The 17986-nt window shown below is 31.2% G+C and overlaps 1 protein-coding gene across 1 annotated transcript in view; it reads left to right on the top strand.

Moving 5' to 3' along the window:
• Positions 1-1012: 1012 nt before the first annotated feature.
• LOC127706192 (liprin-alpha-1-like) overlaps positions 1013-17986 on the top strand; it is a 69107-nt gene continuing 52133 nt past the window's right edge. Inside the window, exons 1-3 of the mRNA XM_052210672.1 lie at positions 1013-1570; positions 11994-12098; positions 14735-14899. Coding sequence (XP_052066632.1) covers positions 1331-1570; positions 11994-12098; positions 14735-14899 — 510 coding nt within the window. The 5' untranslated portion in view covers positions 1013-1330. The remainder of the gene's footprint in view (positions 1571-11993; positions 12099-14734; positions 14900-17986) is intronic.

Here is a 17986-nt window from a genome sequence, read left to right on the forward strand (position 1 = left end):
GCCTTTTATAGCCGACTATACGGTATGAGTTTTTCTCATTGTTGAAGGCCGTACGGTTGCCTATAATTGCTTACATCCACTTCATTTGAACTTGTGTGGATCGTTGTCTCATTGGCTATCATACCACATCTCCTTTTTTTTTATATATATATAGGGTTTATTTAATCTGGTACAAGTGCTGTTATGTAAAGCGCTTTGATCGCACGACATTTTGATTTGTTTATTTCATTTAGAGGCGAAAATGACCAGAACAATACGGTCTACAAATAAATCAACAATCGTCAATTGGTGGCTTATAAGAGTTATTTTCTTTGAAAGACGATTTTGACCTATTATACATTTTTTGCAGATCTATTATACATGTAGATAAAGATAACGTGTAAGCAGCAAAAATTTCCAGAAATAAGATCTGCAAATGGCTGAAACTTGATTGTCAATTGACCCCTTATTAGAGTTATTGTCATTGAAAGATGATGTTTTTTTCTTTTTGAATACTCTATAGAAACCGGAATAAATAGAGAAAAAACATGTTTAGCACAAGAAGATCTAAAATAAGTCAATATGGCTGAAAATCGCCTGGTAAAAATTAGTACCATTTTTGCAATTTGAGGGGTAATTTTTTAAACCCTTAAACTGGGACATATTTATATACAGTAACTATTCCCAGCAATAAATGACGATTTTTTACCAATTTTTGTATTAGTTTGTCAATAAGTTTGATAAATAGGTAGGAACGGTGAACAGTAAAAATTACCATAAATAGAAGAGATACAAACAAAAAAAGTAACTAAATAAAATTACAAATAAGCAAACAAACTTATGAGCCTCTAAAATTGTTTTTGCACTGGTCATTGCATTGTCTGATTTTCTTCGACTTATGATTTTGTTATTAATTTCCCTGACTCTTGCATTGTTATTAGATTTATAAATTAACCAAATACATTTTTATTTTGGCCTATTTGGAAAAAGTAGTTAGAATTACTTCCCTTGCGATGACTTATTCCAATGAATTGTGGGTAATGACACACTTTTAGAAAAAGAAATATGGCTTCTAAATAAGATGTGATGGGTCATTTAAAAATCAAAACATTTAGACATGACAAGTAAATATGCATGTAATTCTTGTCATACGAGGCGAAAAGAAAACATCATTCTGTTGTTTGGACCGTAAATTACAGTGAAAATATGTAGTGATAATTTTATAGACCACTAACTAAATTCGAGGATCGTAAGTAACCCGGGATGCTATTGACATCACCGGTAGAAAAACCGATATTTGTTTTATGAATGTCACTTTTGATTTGGATTAAATAACAGGAAAAAATTCAAAATGAGTTGTGATGTTATGCCGACGATTTCAGAGGACGGTTCGAACGATGGCGAGTCGCAATGTTCGGGTGATGATGCGAACTTCGAACACTTGATGGTAAACATGCTGGATGAGCGAGATAAGTTGATGGAAAATTTGAGAGAAACTAAAGATACTTTGTCGTTAACCCAAGCCAAACTTCAAGATGTTGAGAGGGAGAGAGATGCTCTCCAAAACCAACTTAATTCCACTACCCCTCAGGTAAAACATTCAAGTCACGCCCATTTCATTTAAATACATTATTATGTATTAAAAACTGACATCATCTTTTACAAGAATAGATTCAAAACAGCCATTTTGTATACATTAACCCAGGCTTGGGACATTTCATTCATAAAATTTTTACTATAAGATATTAAGGAAAATGTGTAGTCTGGAGATAAAGACTTAATTTTACATTTTTTAAGTCATAGATTTGATAATTGAAAAATCATGAAAGTTTAATATTAATAATCAAATATTATTTCATATATGATATCAAATATTTATATATTCAAAACAGAAATTATCATGATTATAGAGTAAATGAAACTTGTTTCTAAATTTTTTTTTTAATTATGAATAATTGTATGTGCTTTTATTCAAAATTTCATGATATTTTCTATGTCTGTATTAAATGGAGATCTTAATTAGTATCTTCAGTATAGATATTGAAACACATGCATATGTATTTTGTGCATATTTTCTAAAAATATTTGCATGTATCTTTCAACAATTTTTGAGAAAATCAAAGAGCCAAATTTACTATTTTTAGTTAATTGGATTATAGATTTATATAAACATACACCTGCTGTTATTTCTGCATTAATTGGTTTAAATCCAATTGTTGATACACCTGATGGTGTACATGATTAGATTCTCCATAAAAGGATTAACTGTCTATCCATAATTGGTCACACATGCTTGATAAAACATTTTATTTATTTATTCAATATATATTTATAGTAATTACATTGTATATAATTAAACACAAATATTTCTATACAATGAAAGTAATAAACATGATAAAAGTTTATATAGCATCATTTAAAATGCATTTTGGCCAGCATTTTATTAGGTTTAAATTTTAATGTTTACGGATAAATCTAAATTTTACATCTGGTCTTATACAAAACTTGCAATCCTCAAAGACTGGACTCAAAGTGTATAAAGATAGTACAAAAAATGTAATACTAGACTTTGGAAAAGATGGAAAGATTACATGTAGATAAATACCATGAATTCTAAGTGCCAAAAGAAGACCTAGAAAATAAAAATTTACAAGTTGAAAAAGAACTGCCAACAACATAGCCAAAATACAAAATACAAAATGACACACAGTAAAGGTTATGCTATACATATACTTCATGTACACACATATATATTTAAGAAAGATTGATCATTGAGCAACACAAACCCTTCCAAAAAGCAGTGTAAACAGTGGTGCTTCCACCACCTATAAAACTGGCTGCCACAATATAGCCAAGAGTGCTGAAAGTGGTGAAACACCAATAGTCAATTAATAAAAGGGCAAGGATCGATGTAAACAATGACAAATTTTTTACAAAAAAATAAGATGTCAGTTGTGTTACACTAAATGAATAAGATTTACATGAAATAAGCACAGAACTTTTCAACTGTTCCAACAGTGTTTTTCGTAGAGAGTCAATATGAAAAAGAAGATATGGTATGATTGCCATGGTATGATTGCCAAAGAGAGGACTTTTCACCAGAGACCAAATGATATAGAAGTTAGCAATTATAGGTCACCTTAAGTTACATGTTCATGGTGATTTCCCATGCATTAATTTAGGCACCATTCCTTTAAATTTTAAATTCTCACAACTCTGCATTATAATATAAATGTATATAGGCCCCCATCCATCAAATTCATGACCACCACCCTCTCAGTCATACACATCCTTCAAAAAAGTCCTAGGGGGAAACTTAAATTTGTTCAAAAGATTTTTTGGGTTACTTTTGCAAAAATCTGACTGCAGTCTTAGTAGAAATATGAGTCATGTATAATAGTGAAAACAGTTTTGTTTTCATGATTGAGTTCAGCATTGTTATCTTGAGAGACTAAAGTAGAGCCTAATTATATTATTAAGCATAGAAAAGGTAATTTTTATCCTAAACTCTTAACCTTATTAATTGCATGTGTATTACACTGGGTTTTATGAAATATAAGTTTGACACTTACAATCCACAATTGCCAGTAATAAGTGTTGTCTATTCAAAATGTAATGACAATGTATGTGATTGGTTTTCTCTCTGCCAAGACTTTTTGTTTTATTGAAACCATTATTATTTGAGTCTATTTACTTTTGAGGAAAACAATTCAGGATATGTATGCCATGTTTTCATTGAGATTGCTTCTACATGTATGCATAATGATAGTCCATCTGCAACAGCATTGACAGATGAGTTGAAGATTTATTGAAGTGTACATATATATAGAAATAAGGAGAAGTGGTAAGATTGCCAATGAGACAAATTTCCACCAAAAGACCAAAGGAAAAGAATAAACATGCAAGTAACTACAGACCAGTTTACAACATTCAGCAATGAACAAAACCCATACTTCATTTTATTTTGTACTTTATGATAAGCTATAATAGTACTGGATAACAACGTTTATGTGAATCTAAAGGTATTCAACAAGGAAAATAAGCTTCATGGAATGTTTTGAACAATGGTCAATTCACATTCAAGCCCTCCTTTTGTACAAAACAAAAATTCGGGAAATAAACAAAATGTTTTTTTTTTTTTATCAAACTTCCACAGACCATTTTCACCTAGTTTCCTTGTACCTTTGAAAAGTCAGTTGCATCATTCTAAATATTTCAAATATTCAGACTAAATAAAGTCTACTATTTAATTACATGTAATTATATAATTAAGCACCATACATCCAACTCCAGTCTCCATCTAATAGAATATAAGGAAATGCTCATATAGACCTTCAGCATGACTACATGCAATGTCTATTAACACATGTACAATACAACAGGGGTTTAATTACTTTAGGCAATGGAAGCTTAAGGTCCAGGACCTTTGACCAGATATACAAAAAATGTACTTAAAGGTCCTCCTTAGTTCTTTGAAGGTCCAATTTTTATTGAAAATTCGATTGACAAAAAATCAAAAAATGCTCACCATTCCAAAGCACTCATCATATCTCACTACATTAACCCATTCACCGATAGCCGGCCTGACAGAAGCTACTCTGAGACGATGGCTTCCCTGGGAGATCTTTATATTAAATATCAATAAAAACTTGTCTGTAGTTATTTATGTCTTCATATTATTCACTTACACCATGGACACAGTTTTGTTAATGTTTTAATTATTTTTTTTTTCATAAAAAATAAAATTTGCAAATTTTCGGCATTAGAGAGATGAAATTCATGAAATTCAACTTTTTGACCCAAAATCGTAATTTTTTAACCCAAAAAGGTAAAAGTTTGAAAAATTCAACAAGATTGTACAAATTCCTTACACCAAACGATGTCCATTCCAAGTGTTTTTGTACATAAAACGGCATTTTATGTCAAAAAAGTATACTAGTCTGGCTTCAATTCTTCCATAATCTTTCCAAAAAAATGTTTCCTTATTTCAAAGTCTAGTAAAATCCGTAAATTTCATCTGATTTTGACACGGTTTTCAACAAACGGAAGCGCCATGTTTACCATTTCATCCGGGTATTCAACAAAGAAAGATAACTTTGTGTTTCCAATGTTTTTAGCGGGAAATGTAAAAGAGGTATTCCGATCGCGGTAATCCGGGACTCATCGTCAGCTGTCTGAAGCGTGAATCCCGGTAAAAACCGGGATTTGTTGGCGAAAGGGTTAACCTAAATTTTTTTCTGAATTTATACAAGAAAGGCTGCCCCTTTTCCCCAACACTATACGCTGTGTTAAATAACACTTTGTACCTTCTAAATTGTTTGGGTTTCAATTGCTGCTTTAGAACACACTGGCCTAACTTTGTGTCAGATAACAGTTTTGTTTTCAATTTAATGGTTTTAGAATGGAAGTACAATTAGATTATTTATCATGTCTTGAAAAAATAATGTTTTAACACATTTTTGTAAATTTTTTGGAACATTATTTGAAACATCAAAAGCCATTTTGATGCTTTAATATGTTTATGGCTTGAATATACATGTACATGTATATAAGGTAGACTGAATAGGAAAAAACATTTCTTGCACAAGTTGCAGCCATACAAAATATAGTATACATGTAAAAACTAATTTTTAAGAATATTTACACCTTGTTTTTACCTGCATGTGATAATACAGTGAGTATCATGAAATTCAGTAATGACCTAGACCAACATTATCCTTACTTTGAAACTTGAGATTACAGATCAGATTTTAACATGGATCAACATCATCACACAATTTTACCACTCTAGATTGATATCAGGCTGAAAGATCAGATTCCATGTTTTATTGTGAAATGACAGAGAGAAAAAAATCGTGTTTTTGTAAGGAAGCTGTCTATATCATCACAGCTGTTTTATGCAGATAGATAAAACAGATTGCAGACAGATACACACTGCCTTCGAATTCTATATAGGGCATTTAGTCCAACTGAATTAAACTGTGAATGCATGTTTTCATGAAGCAAATGTTTATTTTAAATTTGACCTTTGACTGTATGACATCTTTAATTTTCCATGGTACATCAACAGCTCAGATATTCACAACTTAGGAGATATATGTACTGCATATATCATACTTTTCAATATTATATGGTCAAAATCGCTGAAAGACAGTCTTCCTACATAATTGAAAACTATCATTCTGCATTTACAATAATATCTTGGTGTAAATTAGATACACCCATTTGGGCTAACACCCTCAAGGTGTATCTGATACATGTAGATGTATTGCAGACCTGGGGTCAATTACATGCCAAAGTACAATGTAATTAATTATATTTCAATTACATTGATTTTTAAATGTAATTAACATTACAATTACATTGATTTTCAAATGTAATTAATTACATTACAATTACATTGATTTTCAAATGTAATTAATTACATTACAATTACATTGTCAATGTAATTAATTACATTTCAATTACTTTTGTCCAAAGACATGTAAGAGCTATATCATTTAAAATAAAATCATAAAAATAACAACAGGCTGGATAGAATGAAACTTTTATATATTCATGTACTTTTTAACAGTGAAAACATTTGTACAAGTTATGTTTAAAAAAAGTTTTCAAATTTCTAATGTCATTTTTACATTTTACCCTTTCAACGATAACCAGCCTGACAGAAGCTACTCTGAGACGATGGCTTCCCTGGCTATTGTGACACAAGTGGGAGATCTTCATATTAAATATAAATAAAAACTTGTCGGTAGTTATTTATGTGTTTATATTATTCACTTACACCATGGACACAGTTTTGTTAATGTATTGATAATTTTTTCTTCATAAAAAATCAAAATTTGCAAATTTTCGGCATAAGAGAGATGAAATTCTCTCAATTCGACTTTTTGACCCAAAATCGTAATTTTTTAACCCAAAACGGTAAAAGTTTGAAAAATTCAACAAGATTGTACAAATTCCTTACACTGAATGATGTCCATTCCAAGTGTTTTTGTACATAAAACGGCATTTTATTGTCAAAAATGTATACTAGTCTGGCTTCAATTCTTCCATAATCTTTCCAAAAAAATGTTTCCTTATTTCAAAGTCTAGTAAAATCCGTAAATTTCATCTGATTTTGACACGGTTTTCAACAAACGGAAGCGCCATGTTTACACTTTCAACCGGGTATTCAACAAAGAAAGATAACTTTGGGTTTCCAATGTTTTTAGCGGGAAATGTAAAAGAGGTATTCCGATCGCGGTAAACCGGGACTCATCGTCAGCTGTCTGAAGCGTGAATCCCGGTAAATGGTGATAATTTGATTTCATTCCTTATTTTTAAATGTAATTCAAAGTAATTGAAAAGTAATTCATAATTACATGGCAAAAAGGCAATGTAATTCATTACTTTCAATTACATGTAATTGAAAATATGCTCAATTACACATTACATTGAATTACTTTCAAAAATGACATTAATTACAGCTACATGTAATTACAATTACATTTTTAATAACCCCAGGTCTGATGTATTGTATGTTACATAAATTTGTAAGCTTGTTACACTTAAAACATAAGTTGTACTGTCTCAAATTGAGTTAACCTACCAACTCTAAATGGGGCTATTTCTATGGATATTTGCCACAATAGTAGTACTACTCATTAAACCAAGTATACATGCAAAATTCTGTGAAATGTTTTTCTCTTCTCAAATTGACGTCACTGGTTTGCTATTGGTGTCATGCATACATGTAAAAACAAGACATTTTTTATACGACCGCAAAAAATTTTTGTGGTCGTATTTTGGTATGACGTTGGCGTCGTCGTCGTCGTCGTCATCGTCCGGCGTCGGCGTCGTCGTCGTTGTCCGGCGTCGTCGTCCGAATACATATTGGTTTTCGCACTCTAACTTTAGTTTAAGTGAATGGATCTTTTTGAAATTTGACCATAAGGTTAAATACCACAAAAGGAAGGTTGGGATTGATTTTGGGGGTTATGGTACCAACAGTTAAGGAATTAGGGGCCAAAAAGGGGCCAAAAATGAGCATTTTCTAGTTTCCAGACAATAACTGTGGAACAGTGTATGGATCTCTCTGAAATTATACTACAAGTTTCCATACCACAAAGGGATGGTTAGGATTTGCTTTGGGGGGTTATGGCTCAAACCGTTTAGGAATTAGGGGCAAAAAAGGGGGAAAAACAAGGTTGTCCTGGTTAATGGACAAATACTTTAGTACAAAACATAATTTAAAGCAGTGTAAGGGAGATAAATCAAATACATCATTGAAATTATCTCCCTTACACTGCTTTTAAATTATGTATAAAGTAATGGTTAATGAACAATAAAGATAATCTAAAACAGTGTAAGGGAGGTAATCCAAATACAACGTTTTGGTTACTTCCCTTACACTGCTTTTAAATTATGTTTAAAGAAATGCATATTTATAAAGGAAGACCAGTAAAAATATCTGCAAATGTTTTCATCTTTTTTTTTACAAAAAAATCCATATGAAAGATTAATTTGACACTATATTTTTATTTATTCTATTATAAAATAGATTAAGTTAGCACTATGGTAAATTTAAATGGGTAATTATGGTTGCCAACTCCATTGGAAATTTGAATTGAGATTATGACCATATCTTGAGGGAAAGAATTTTTTTGGGGGAAAAAGGGGGGGGGGATAAAAAGAAATTGTGGGGGGCCAATTTTTTTCTCATTTCAGATTTCAGAAATTAAAAAGAATTATTCTTCAAATATTATTTTTTTTTCAAATTTCAAATATTGAAAAATTTCAAGAAGTAATCTTTAATTGCACAGTATGGCACATTAGATTTGTAAAATCTTTGATCACATTTATTTATTTGTTATGACGAATCTAACAGTGTATTTAGATTTTTAATTTTGGGTCCAGTTTTCAAATTGGTCTACATTAATGTCCAAAGGGTCCAAAATTAAACTTTGTTTGATTTTAGCAAAAATTGAATATATTAGGTTCTTTGATATGCTGAATCTAAACATGTATTTAGATTTTTGATTTTTGGCCCAGTTTTCAAGTTGGTCCAAATTGGGGTCCAAAATTAAACTTTGTTTGATTTCAACAAAAATTGAATATATGGGGTTCTTTGATATGCTGAATCTAACCATGTATTTAGATTTTTTATTTGTGGACCCCGTTATCTAATTGGTTCATATTGAGGTCAAAAGGGTCCAAAATTAAACTTTGTTTGATTTCATCTAAAATTGAATTATTGGGGTTCTTTGATATTCCAAATCTAACCGTGTATTTAGGTTTTTAATTTTGGGTCCTGTTTTTTAAATTGGTCGACATTGAGGTCCAAAGGGTCCAAAATTAAACTTAGTTTGATTTTAACAAAAATTGAATTCTTGGGGTTCTTTGATTTGCTGAATCTAAACATGTGTTTAGATTTTTGATTATGGGCCCAGTTTTCAAGTTGGTCCAAGATAGGGTCCAGTATTTAAACTTTGTTTGATTTCAACAAAAATTGAATATATGGGGTTCTTTGATATGCTGAATCTAAACATGTATTTAGATTTTTATTTGTGGGCCCAGTTTTCAAGTTGGTCCAAATTGGGGTCCAAAATTAAACTTTGTTTGATTTCAACAAAAATTGAATATATGAGGTTCTTTGATATGCTGAATCTAACCATGTATTTAGATTTTTTATTTGTAGGCCCCGCTATCAAATTGGTTCATATTGAGGTCAAAAGGGTCCAAAATTAAACTTTGTTTGATTTCATCGAAAATTGAATTATTGGGGTTCTTTGATATTCCAAATATAACCGTGTTTTTAAATTTTTAATTTGGGTCCCGTTTTTTAAATTGGTCTTCATTGAGGTCCAAAGGGTCCAAAATTAAACTTAGTTTGATTTTAACAAAAATTGAATTCTTGGGGTTCTTTGATATGCTGAATCTAAACATGTGTTTAGATTTTTGATTATGGGCCCAGTTTTCAAGTTGGTCCAAGTTGGGGTCCAAAATTAAACTTTTTTTGATTTCAACAAAAATTGAATATATGGGGTTCTTTGATATGCTGAATCTAACCATGAATTTAGAATTTTTATTTGTGGGCCCCGCTATCAAATTGGTTCATATTGAGGTCAAAAGGGTCCAAAATTAAACTTTGTTTGATTTCATCAAAAATTGAATTATTGGGGTTCTTTGATATTCCAAATCTAACCGTGTATTTAGATTTTTAATTTTAAGTCCCGTTTTTTAAATTGGTCTACATTAAGGTCCAAAGGGTCCAAAATTAAACTTAGTTTGATTTTAGCAAAAATTGAATTCTTGGGGTTCTTTGATATGCTGAATCTAAACATGTGTTTAGATTTTTGATTATGGGCCCAGTTTTCAAGTTTGTCCAAGTTGGGGTCCAAAATTAAACTTTGTTTGATTTTAACAAAAATTGAATATATGGGGTTCTTTGATATGCTGAATCTAACCATGTATTTTGATTTTGGACATTGGACCATAATAGGTAAATTAAAAAAATTCAAGTTCTTAGACCACATTCTTTCTGTGTCAGAAACCTATGCTGTGTCAAATATTTAATAACAATCCAAATTCAGAGCTGTATCAAGCTTGAATGTTGTGTCCATACTTGCCCCAACTGTTCAGGGTTCGACCTCTGCGGTCGTATCAAGCTGCGCCCCAGCGAAGCATTTTATTTTACTTTGTCTATGAGCTTGTGTTGCTTCAGAATGGAAGAACTGTGACATTTGTCAAAAAGAATAGTTTTATGTGAAAAATGTTTCTATTTTGTTTATTATTAAAGAAATCACATATCAATAAATTCTGGAATTCAAAAATAGTGGCTTCCCTTGTTACAGACAGGTACATTGTACATTGAGAATTGAAGCTGATCATTATCCAATCTGATCCATCAATGCTAAATAATTGAATTATAATTTGTATTGTGTATTTACACACTTTTGTTTATATAATAAAGGTGTACAAACTCTTCAACAGATTCAGGTTAGAATATAAAATTTAAAGCAAACCACACAAAAAAAAGAAGAATAAAAACCCTCAAGTTAAAATATTGGCTGTTAGCTGGACCATACTCTAGGGTAAACATGGTAAACTATAGCAGTCTGCTGACAGAATTATCAGCCAAGTGGTAGTAATTAAAAAAAACAAGAGAGGGAATCCATTTTCACTTCCTTTATGTTTGATGAATACATAGAACCTCAATTGATTTCATTTATTATCATATGAAGTGATACTAGAGAATTTCTAGGAGATTAAGTTTTGACCAGATGTTTTGTTAATAATGCTTAAAGGATATAATGTTGATCTGATGGGGATAACAAATCCTATCATATTAATTATCATGGTGATTTAAGTAGAATTGTATGGCTAATCTGCTAATAATAAGTCTTCTATATGTGCTGCTTTGAAGTTCTTCTGTGATTGTAGAAACCATGAAAAAAAATAAACTAATTTCATTGCATTTACTTTTCTGATCTGTCCCAAGTTAGATAAATGTAATAATAAGAAAACTGCAGCCTTTGTTGAGTAATGCTACCTGGACCTTCAGAGTGAGCAAGATAGAATGCCAGAAAATAAATGAATGAACCAAACACTTTGTGTTCTTTGAACAAGTATTGAGGTCTTCAGTTTTACCAATATTTTCCCTCAAACAAAGGCTAATTATTTGTAAACTGTAGTGTGGATTAGAAATTATTTTTTGAGGCCTTACCATGCTTACAGATAACTTTGAATGGTAAGTCTGTTCATTACAAATAGCTAGCACACTAACTGCAAAACGTTACCGTAGAAGTATATGTACATGTAATTTGCTGATAAATTGCATGTAATTTCTGTATTTCAGGTCAATTAACATGATATGAAAAAAACATGCTAGAACTTTGTCTAATATTCTTATGTACATAATAGAACACAAGTTAAATGTTATTATCAGCAATAGTTAAATGGTATTGATATTAGTATTATCAACTACAAAAAATTAAGCACAGCATTTTTACCAAATTACGCTTCTATTACAGCAAGAGTTTGTTTCCTTATCGAAAGAAGTTAATATTTTACGGGACCAGTTACTGGAAAGAGAGGAAGAAGTAGCAGAGCTCAAGGCTGAAAGAAACAATACCAGGGTAGGTTATCATATAAAGATAAATACAGAGAAAGTTTCATAGTGTGTTGTAAATATGTCAAAGTGTAAACTTGGATTAGAGGAGTAATTAATAAATAAGTATGAAGAAAAGATGTGTTGGCAAGATAGGAACCAAACATTAAAAAAAAAAAAAACAACAAAAAAGGCAGTAGCCTTCAAAAACACTAATATCTCCACAATTCATCAAGAAAAATTGTTATTTAAGCTTACCATAGAGTATTTTATACATGTAAATAGTAAACTGAAAACAAACATTCTATTATAATGGTTGATCAGAGAACACATTCAACTGACAATGGTACATGACATTAAAGAGAGTACCCAGTACATAAAATGTAATTGTGTACTTCCTAGTTAAAATAAAGGAAAATGCTCCGGTAGATTTGATTATATGTGGTTTTTAAATGGTACATGTAGGAAGTCAGAATATAATAACAATATTTTGAAGGTACATAGTGTACTTTATTCACTAAGTAACCCCAGGGTTGAGTAAAAATGCAAAAAAGCAAGGTGCTGATAAGTGAATAACAAACAAATGTTAATGAAATTGGGATACTGTACATATTAACATGATAAAATAAGATGGCCAGACTTAATAAAGTTAAAGTTAATGTCACTTATGTGAGACATGTGATTGACAAAATTTTGTGGGTAAATTACAACTAAAACAAACCATCTTAGCATATATTGTATAAAATCATGATATTTATTTGTTTGGTCTTGTTTTGTGGAATGTTTTGATTAACTTAATAATTTGGTATACATCAAACCTTAATAATATTGTCGATTTAAGAATGTACCAGAAGAAAAAGTCAGAGGAAAAAAGTTATGAAACATTTATAGTTGCCCAAGAAACATATTCACATATGTAGACAGAGAAGCACGTCAGATTGTATACAAAGATTGCACTGAAAAAACATGATAAAAATGTCTTGTTTCCTGTGAATAGTTGCAGGAGATGAAAGTAATTTGATTTTAGAAAATAAATTGATAATTATGTATATTTTGTACTTATCTCTTATGATATGCAGGTGCCTTCAGAATGTTTGTAAACTTTAATCAAATTTTGAAATTGACTTAAAGTTAAAAAATTATGTTGAATCTATTGTTACTTTATTGGGATACTCTGCACTTGTATGTACAATGTAAGGTAGGATTTTAAAACATATACTGGACATAATGTAATGCACGGAACTCTCATAGTCTTTTGAACTCGAGCTCTCTGTAAAGATCTAAGAGATTTTTTAAATCTAATTGATAAGACACTGTTGGTTTTGTTCCAATGTTTTGGTAGTTGAAAGACAATCTAGATTCTAGCATCTTCAGAGATGGTAGGCGGAAGTATTATGTTTTATTGCAATTAATAGCAATGATCATGCCATTTCTAATAAAACCTCAAGCATGCCTTAAATATATTTAGGGTTAGTGTTAAATGGCCTCATTTACCATTAATTTTCAGACCTTTTAGTAAATTGCTAGTTTGTTTTCATTAAAATTTCCAAGCTCATCAAGAATCACAAAAGAAGAAGGGCAGTAAATATTATTTTTGGTCTTAAATTTGAACATTATACATGTAGTTAACAGCAAAATGTCTGTAATTGAAGAAATTAAATAAGAGTATGGTTTATCTTGTGATAACGTTACCAATGGTGAAATCTTGTCGAAATTAAGATTATTATTATATCATTTAATATCAACTATGAATTAGTAAGTGTGAAAAACTCAAAAAGAATTGCAACCTAAATGTTTTCAGCTGAGTTTTAAATTATATACCGCCATTTGTCCGTACATTTAATGTCTTTTCAGTAAAAATTTAAGAAAAATCTATCATTAATATTAATTTAAGTGTCCATCTACCTTAGGACTTAAAAAAAAGAAACAGCATGTCCATACCTTTGAATGGGCAGGGTGAACAAGCTAGAAATTTTATCAACCCTGTGCCCAATCCCAAAATAAACCTATGGAAAAAGCAAAATTTGCATAAGTTGTAGTATACTTTTAGTTTTTACCACAGATGATGCAGGCATTTATACATTTTAAACCATATTGTAGAACTTCTATTTGATAATTTATTTTACAACTATTCTTCACTGTTACACACCAATTAATTTCAAGTTGAGGGGAGGACCTAGGATTTTATATAATGTATGTTATACAAGGTAAGAGCGGAGATAATTTATTCTTTTTGACCAAAATAGGTGTATTATATGCTTTATAAAAGAAATGAATTAATTATGTATAGGTATATACATGTATATAGATAGTTTTCCTTTGAAGGTCAGACTTTTTTCATATAATTTACTGTCAGAAATGTTCTAATCTGCATGAATAGTAACATGTTCAGATTACAAAAACTTCAAGGTCCAGCACAAGGGTCTAAAAGTATAATGTTCCTTCCCAGATGGCATTGGGTATTAGAAATGGGTATTTTATATGGGTTTTTGTGCTAGTTTCCATGTATAAGTAAGTAGGAGACTGCATTAACATCTGATAAACACTTACATGACTTAGTGCACTTTTACTCTTGTTGAGTAGAACTTAATTCTGAGATTATACATCATTTGTTAGTCTTCTTAACTGCATTCATCTTTATAAAAAGTTTTTTTTTGGTTTCAGTTGTTACTTGAACATTTAGAATGTTTAGTATCACGACATGAACGTTCACTGAGAATGACTGTTGTGAAGAGACAAGCTTCCTCGCCAGCAGGTGTATCCAGTGAAGTAGAAGTTCTCAAAGCTCTAAAATCATTGTTTGAACATCACAAGGCTTTGGATGAAAAGGTAAATTAATTGAACACTAAAAAAATAAAACATAGGAAGCAAATTTGAGATATATATATATATATATATATATATATATGATAAAGAATGATTGAATAGCAATTCCATGTCTCCTTGCAATTTTTATGTTGCAGCCTTCATGCTTAACTTTTGAGTCCAGAAGCCAGAAGCTCAATTTTTTGGAACATTTTAGTTGGATTCTGTTGGCTTGTAGAGAAGAATTTTACAAGCCTGAAAGCAATTTTACAAGCCAGTGCCGTAGGACTTGTGGTTAAGCGTGAAGACTGATGTTGTATGTGTACATGTTGTAAATTGTCCTAGTCAGATTTTAGTAGTTTAAAAGGGCCATTGATGAAGTTAGAAATTAGTCCTCTCAAGATAAATAGTAGGTTAAAGTTCTGTTTGTTGAGCAGTAAAGTGAAATGTGTATAGTTTACTTCTTTGGACATTGTACATTATTGCCAATGAAATATGCAGATTAAGGTCATAGAAGGCATATGGAAAACACCATTGAAAGCAAGAGATTTGAAAGGTTTATTTAACTAAACTCTAATTTATTATTTCAGTCAAAAGGGGTAATGATAAGTAAATATAGTTTGTATACCAAGCCTCTCATATTTTGGAGTTCGGTTGAATTTCTACACCAACGGTTTTCTTTTTCTTTCAGTTTTATCCATGTGCATTGTGAATATCCTTACATAATATATTACATGAATCCTCATTTTGAAACTTTCTGAATGATGCAAGAAATTTACTGTTATCCACCGTTTAATTGGTGCATGAAAGTGAGCTTTGTTCTCATAACACATTCTGTACCCTCTAAACTGTGTGACCACAGAAATTATTTCTGGATATTCATATTATATAAATAGTACTCTAAGCGCTCTATATTTGCTTTAAAAAAATGAATTTTATTGGCTGGGAGAATGAAGCATGGATTTTAAAATGGTGGTGGAATCTTCCTGGCATGTTTGATGGTAATTACATGTATTTTTATCCATAGAATTGCTTCACACATGTATGCATATCAACATCTACATGTATAATAGATTCTCAAATTGAAATCCAGAATTTAAGTCAGGGAGTATTAATTACATGTATACATATGTTTTATTGTATATAAATATGTTTTAAGGTGTAAAAGTCAAACTTGCTCTCCTTCAAAGCATTCTAAATAGGAGCTTTAGGCTAGCTGTAACTATAAGTTTTACAATATAGGTACAATGACAAGATATTGAAGGTTAGAGGAAAATAAGCTTGTAAATGACTTACATTACTAAGTAAATTCAGATTACATGAAAAGAAGTTGACCTTTATCAAGTGTTTTCTCTTAGAATCCAGTAAATAGCCTTCTTTTTTTTCATTCTTTTTTCTGTCAATTATAAAAGTTATTAAATTGACAATAAAAGTTTCATAACAATGCAAATCCTGTCTGCTAGTTTTCAAAAATCCCAGCCTGCGTCTGATAAAGTTTTTACTTTAATAGTAAAAATGGGGAAAATATTGAGAAATCAGGGATTAATGCTACATCTAGAATTAAAAAAAAACAACCTTATTAAGTTATTTTATTTGGCCTTGATTAAAAAAAATGCAAATATGATACATTAATACACTATGATGCGATTTGTTGCAAGAAAGAAAGAAAGAAAAAAAACAAGTTCCTTTTCAATTTTTATACTACCGCAAACATTTTTTTGGGATCGTATAATGGTATGATGTCGTCTGCGTCTGCGTCTGCATTGGTTTCCAGACAATAACTTTAGTTTAAGTGAATGGATTTCTATGAAATTTTTTAAGAAGATTCAATATCACAAAAGGAAGGTTGGGATTGATGATGGTCCCAACCGTTTAGGAATTAGGGGCCCAACAAGGGGCCCAAAACAAGCATTTTTCTAGTTTCAGGATAATAACTTGTGTATAATATTTCGATTGCTCTTGAAATTGTACCACAATGTTTAATACCACAAGTAGAAGGTTGGGATTCATTTTAGGGGTTATGGGGCCAACAGTTTAGGAATAAAGGGCCAAAAACAAGCATTTTTATACGACCGCAAGAAAATTTTGTGGTTGTATATTGGTATGACGTTGGCGTCGTCGTTGTCGGTGTCGTCGTCCGAAGACACATTGGTTTTCGCACTCTAACTTTAGTTTAAGTGAATGGATCTCTATGAAATTTTACCATATGGGTCAATTCCACAAAAGGAAGGTGGGGATTGATTTTGGGGGTTATGGTACCAACAGTTAAGGAATTAGGGGCCAAAAAGGGGCCAAAAATAAGCATTTTTGTAACTTCCAGACATAACTTGTGTGTTAGTGTATGGATCTCTCTGACATTGTACCACAAGGTTCCATATCACAAAGGGAATGCTGGGATTGATTTTGGGGGTAATTGCCTCCAAATTTTAGGAATTAGGGGCCAAAAAGGGGAAAAAACCAAGCATTTTTCTAGTTTCATGACAATAACTTGTGTGTAAGTGTATGGATCTTTATGAAATTGTACTACAAGGTTCCATATCGCAAAGGGAAAGCTGGAATTGATTTTGGGGGTAATTGCCCACAACGTTTATGAATAAGGGGCCAAAAAGGGGCCAAAAATAAGCATTTTTCTAGTTTCCAGACAATAACTTGTGTTCAAGTGTATGGATCTCTCTGAAATTGTACTGCAAGGTACCAAACCACAAAGGGAAGGCTGGGATTGATTTTGGGGATAATTCCCTAGAAATTTGAGGAATTAGGGGCCATAAAGGGGCAATGAAAACAAGCATTTTTCTAGTTTCAGGACAATAACTTGTGTGTAAGTGTATGGATCTTTATGAAATTGTACTGCAAGGTTCCATATCACAAAGGGAAAGCTGGGTTTGAGTTTGGGGGTAATTGCCCTAAATGTTAAGAAATTTGGGGCCAAAAAACAAGCATTTTTCTTGTTTCCAGACAATAACTTGTGTTCAAGTGTATGGATCTCTCTGAAATTGTACAGTTCATACATGTGAACCTCCCGACGGGAGTGCAATAATCCCGTTTTCAGGAATCTCCTCCCGACCTCCCGTTGAAGACAAAAAAATCCCGTGTATGAAATATTTCATGAAT

This window comes from Mytilus californianus, unplaced genomic scaffold (genome assembly GCF_021869535.1).
Source record: "Mytilus californianus isolate M0D057914Y unplaced genomic scaffold, xbMytCali1.0.p SCAF_6, whole genome shotgun sequence".
NCBI classification, from domain to species: Eukaryota; Metazoa; Mollusca; class Bivalvia; order Mytilida; family Mytilidae; genus Mytilus; species Mytilus californianus.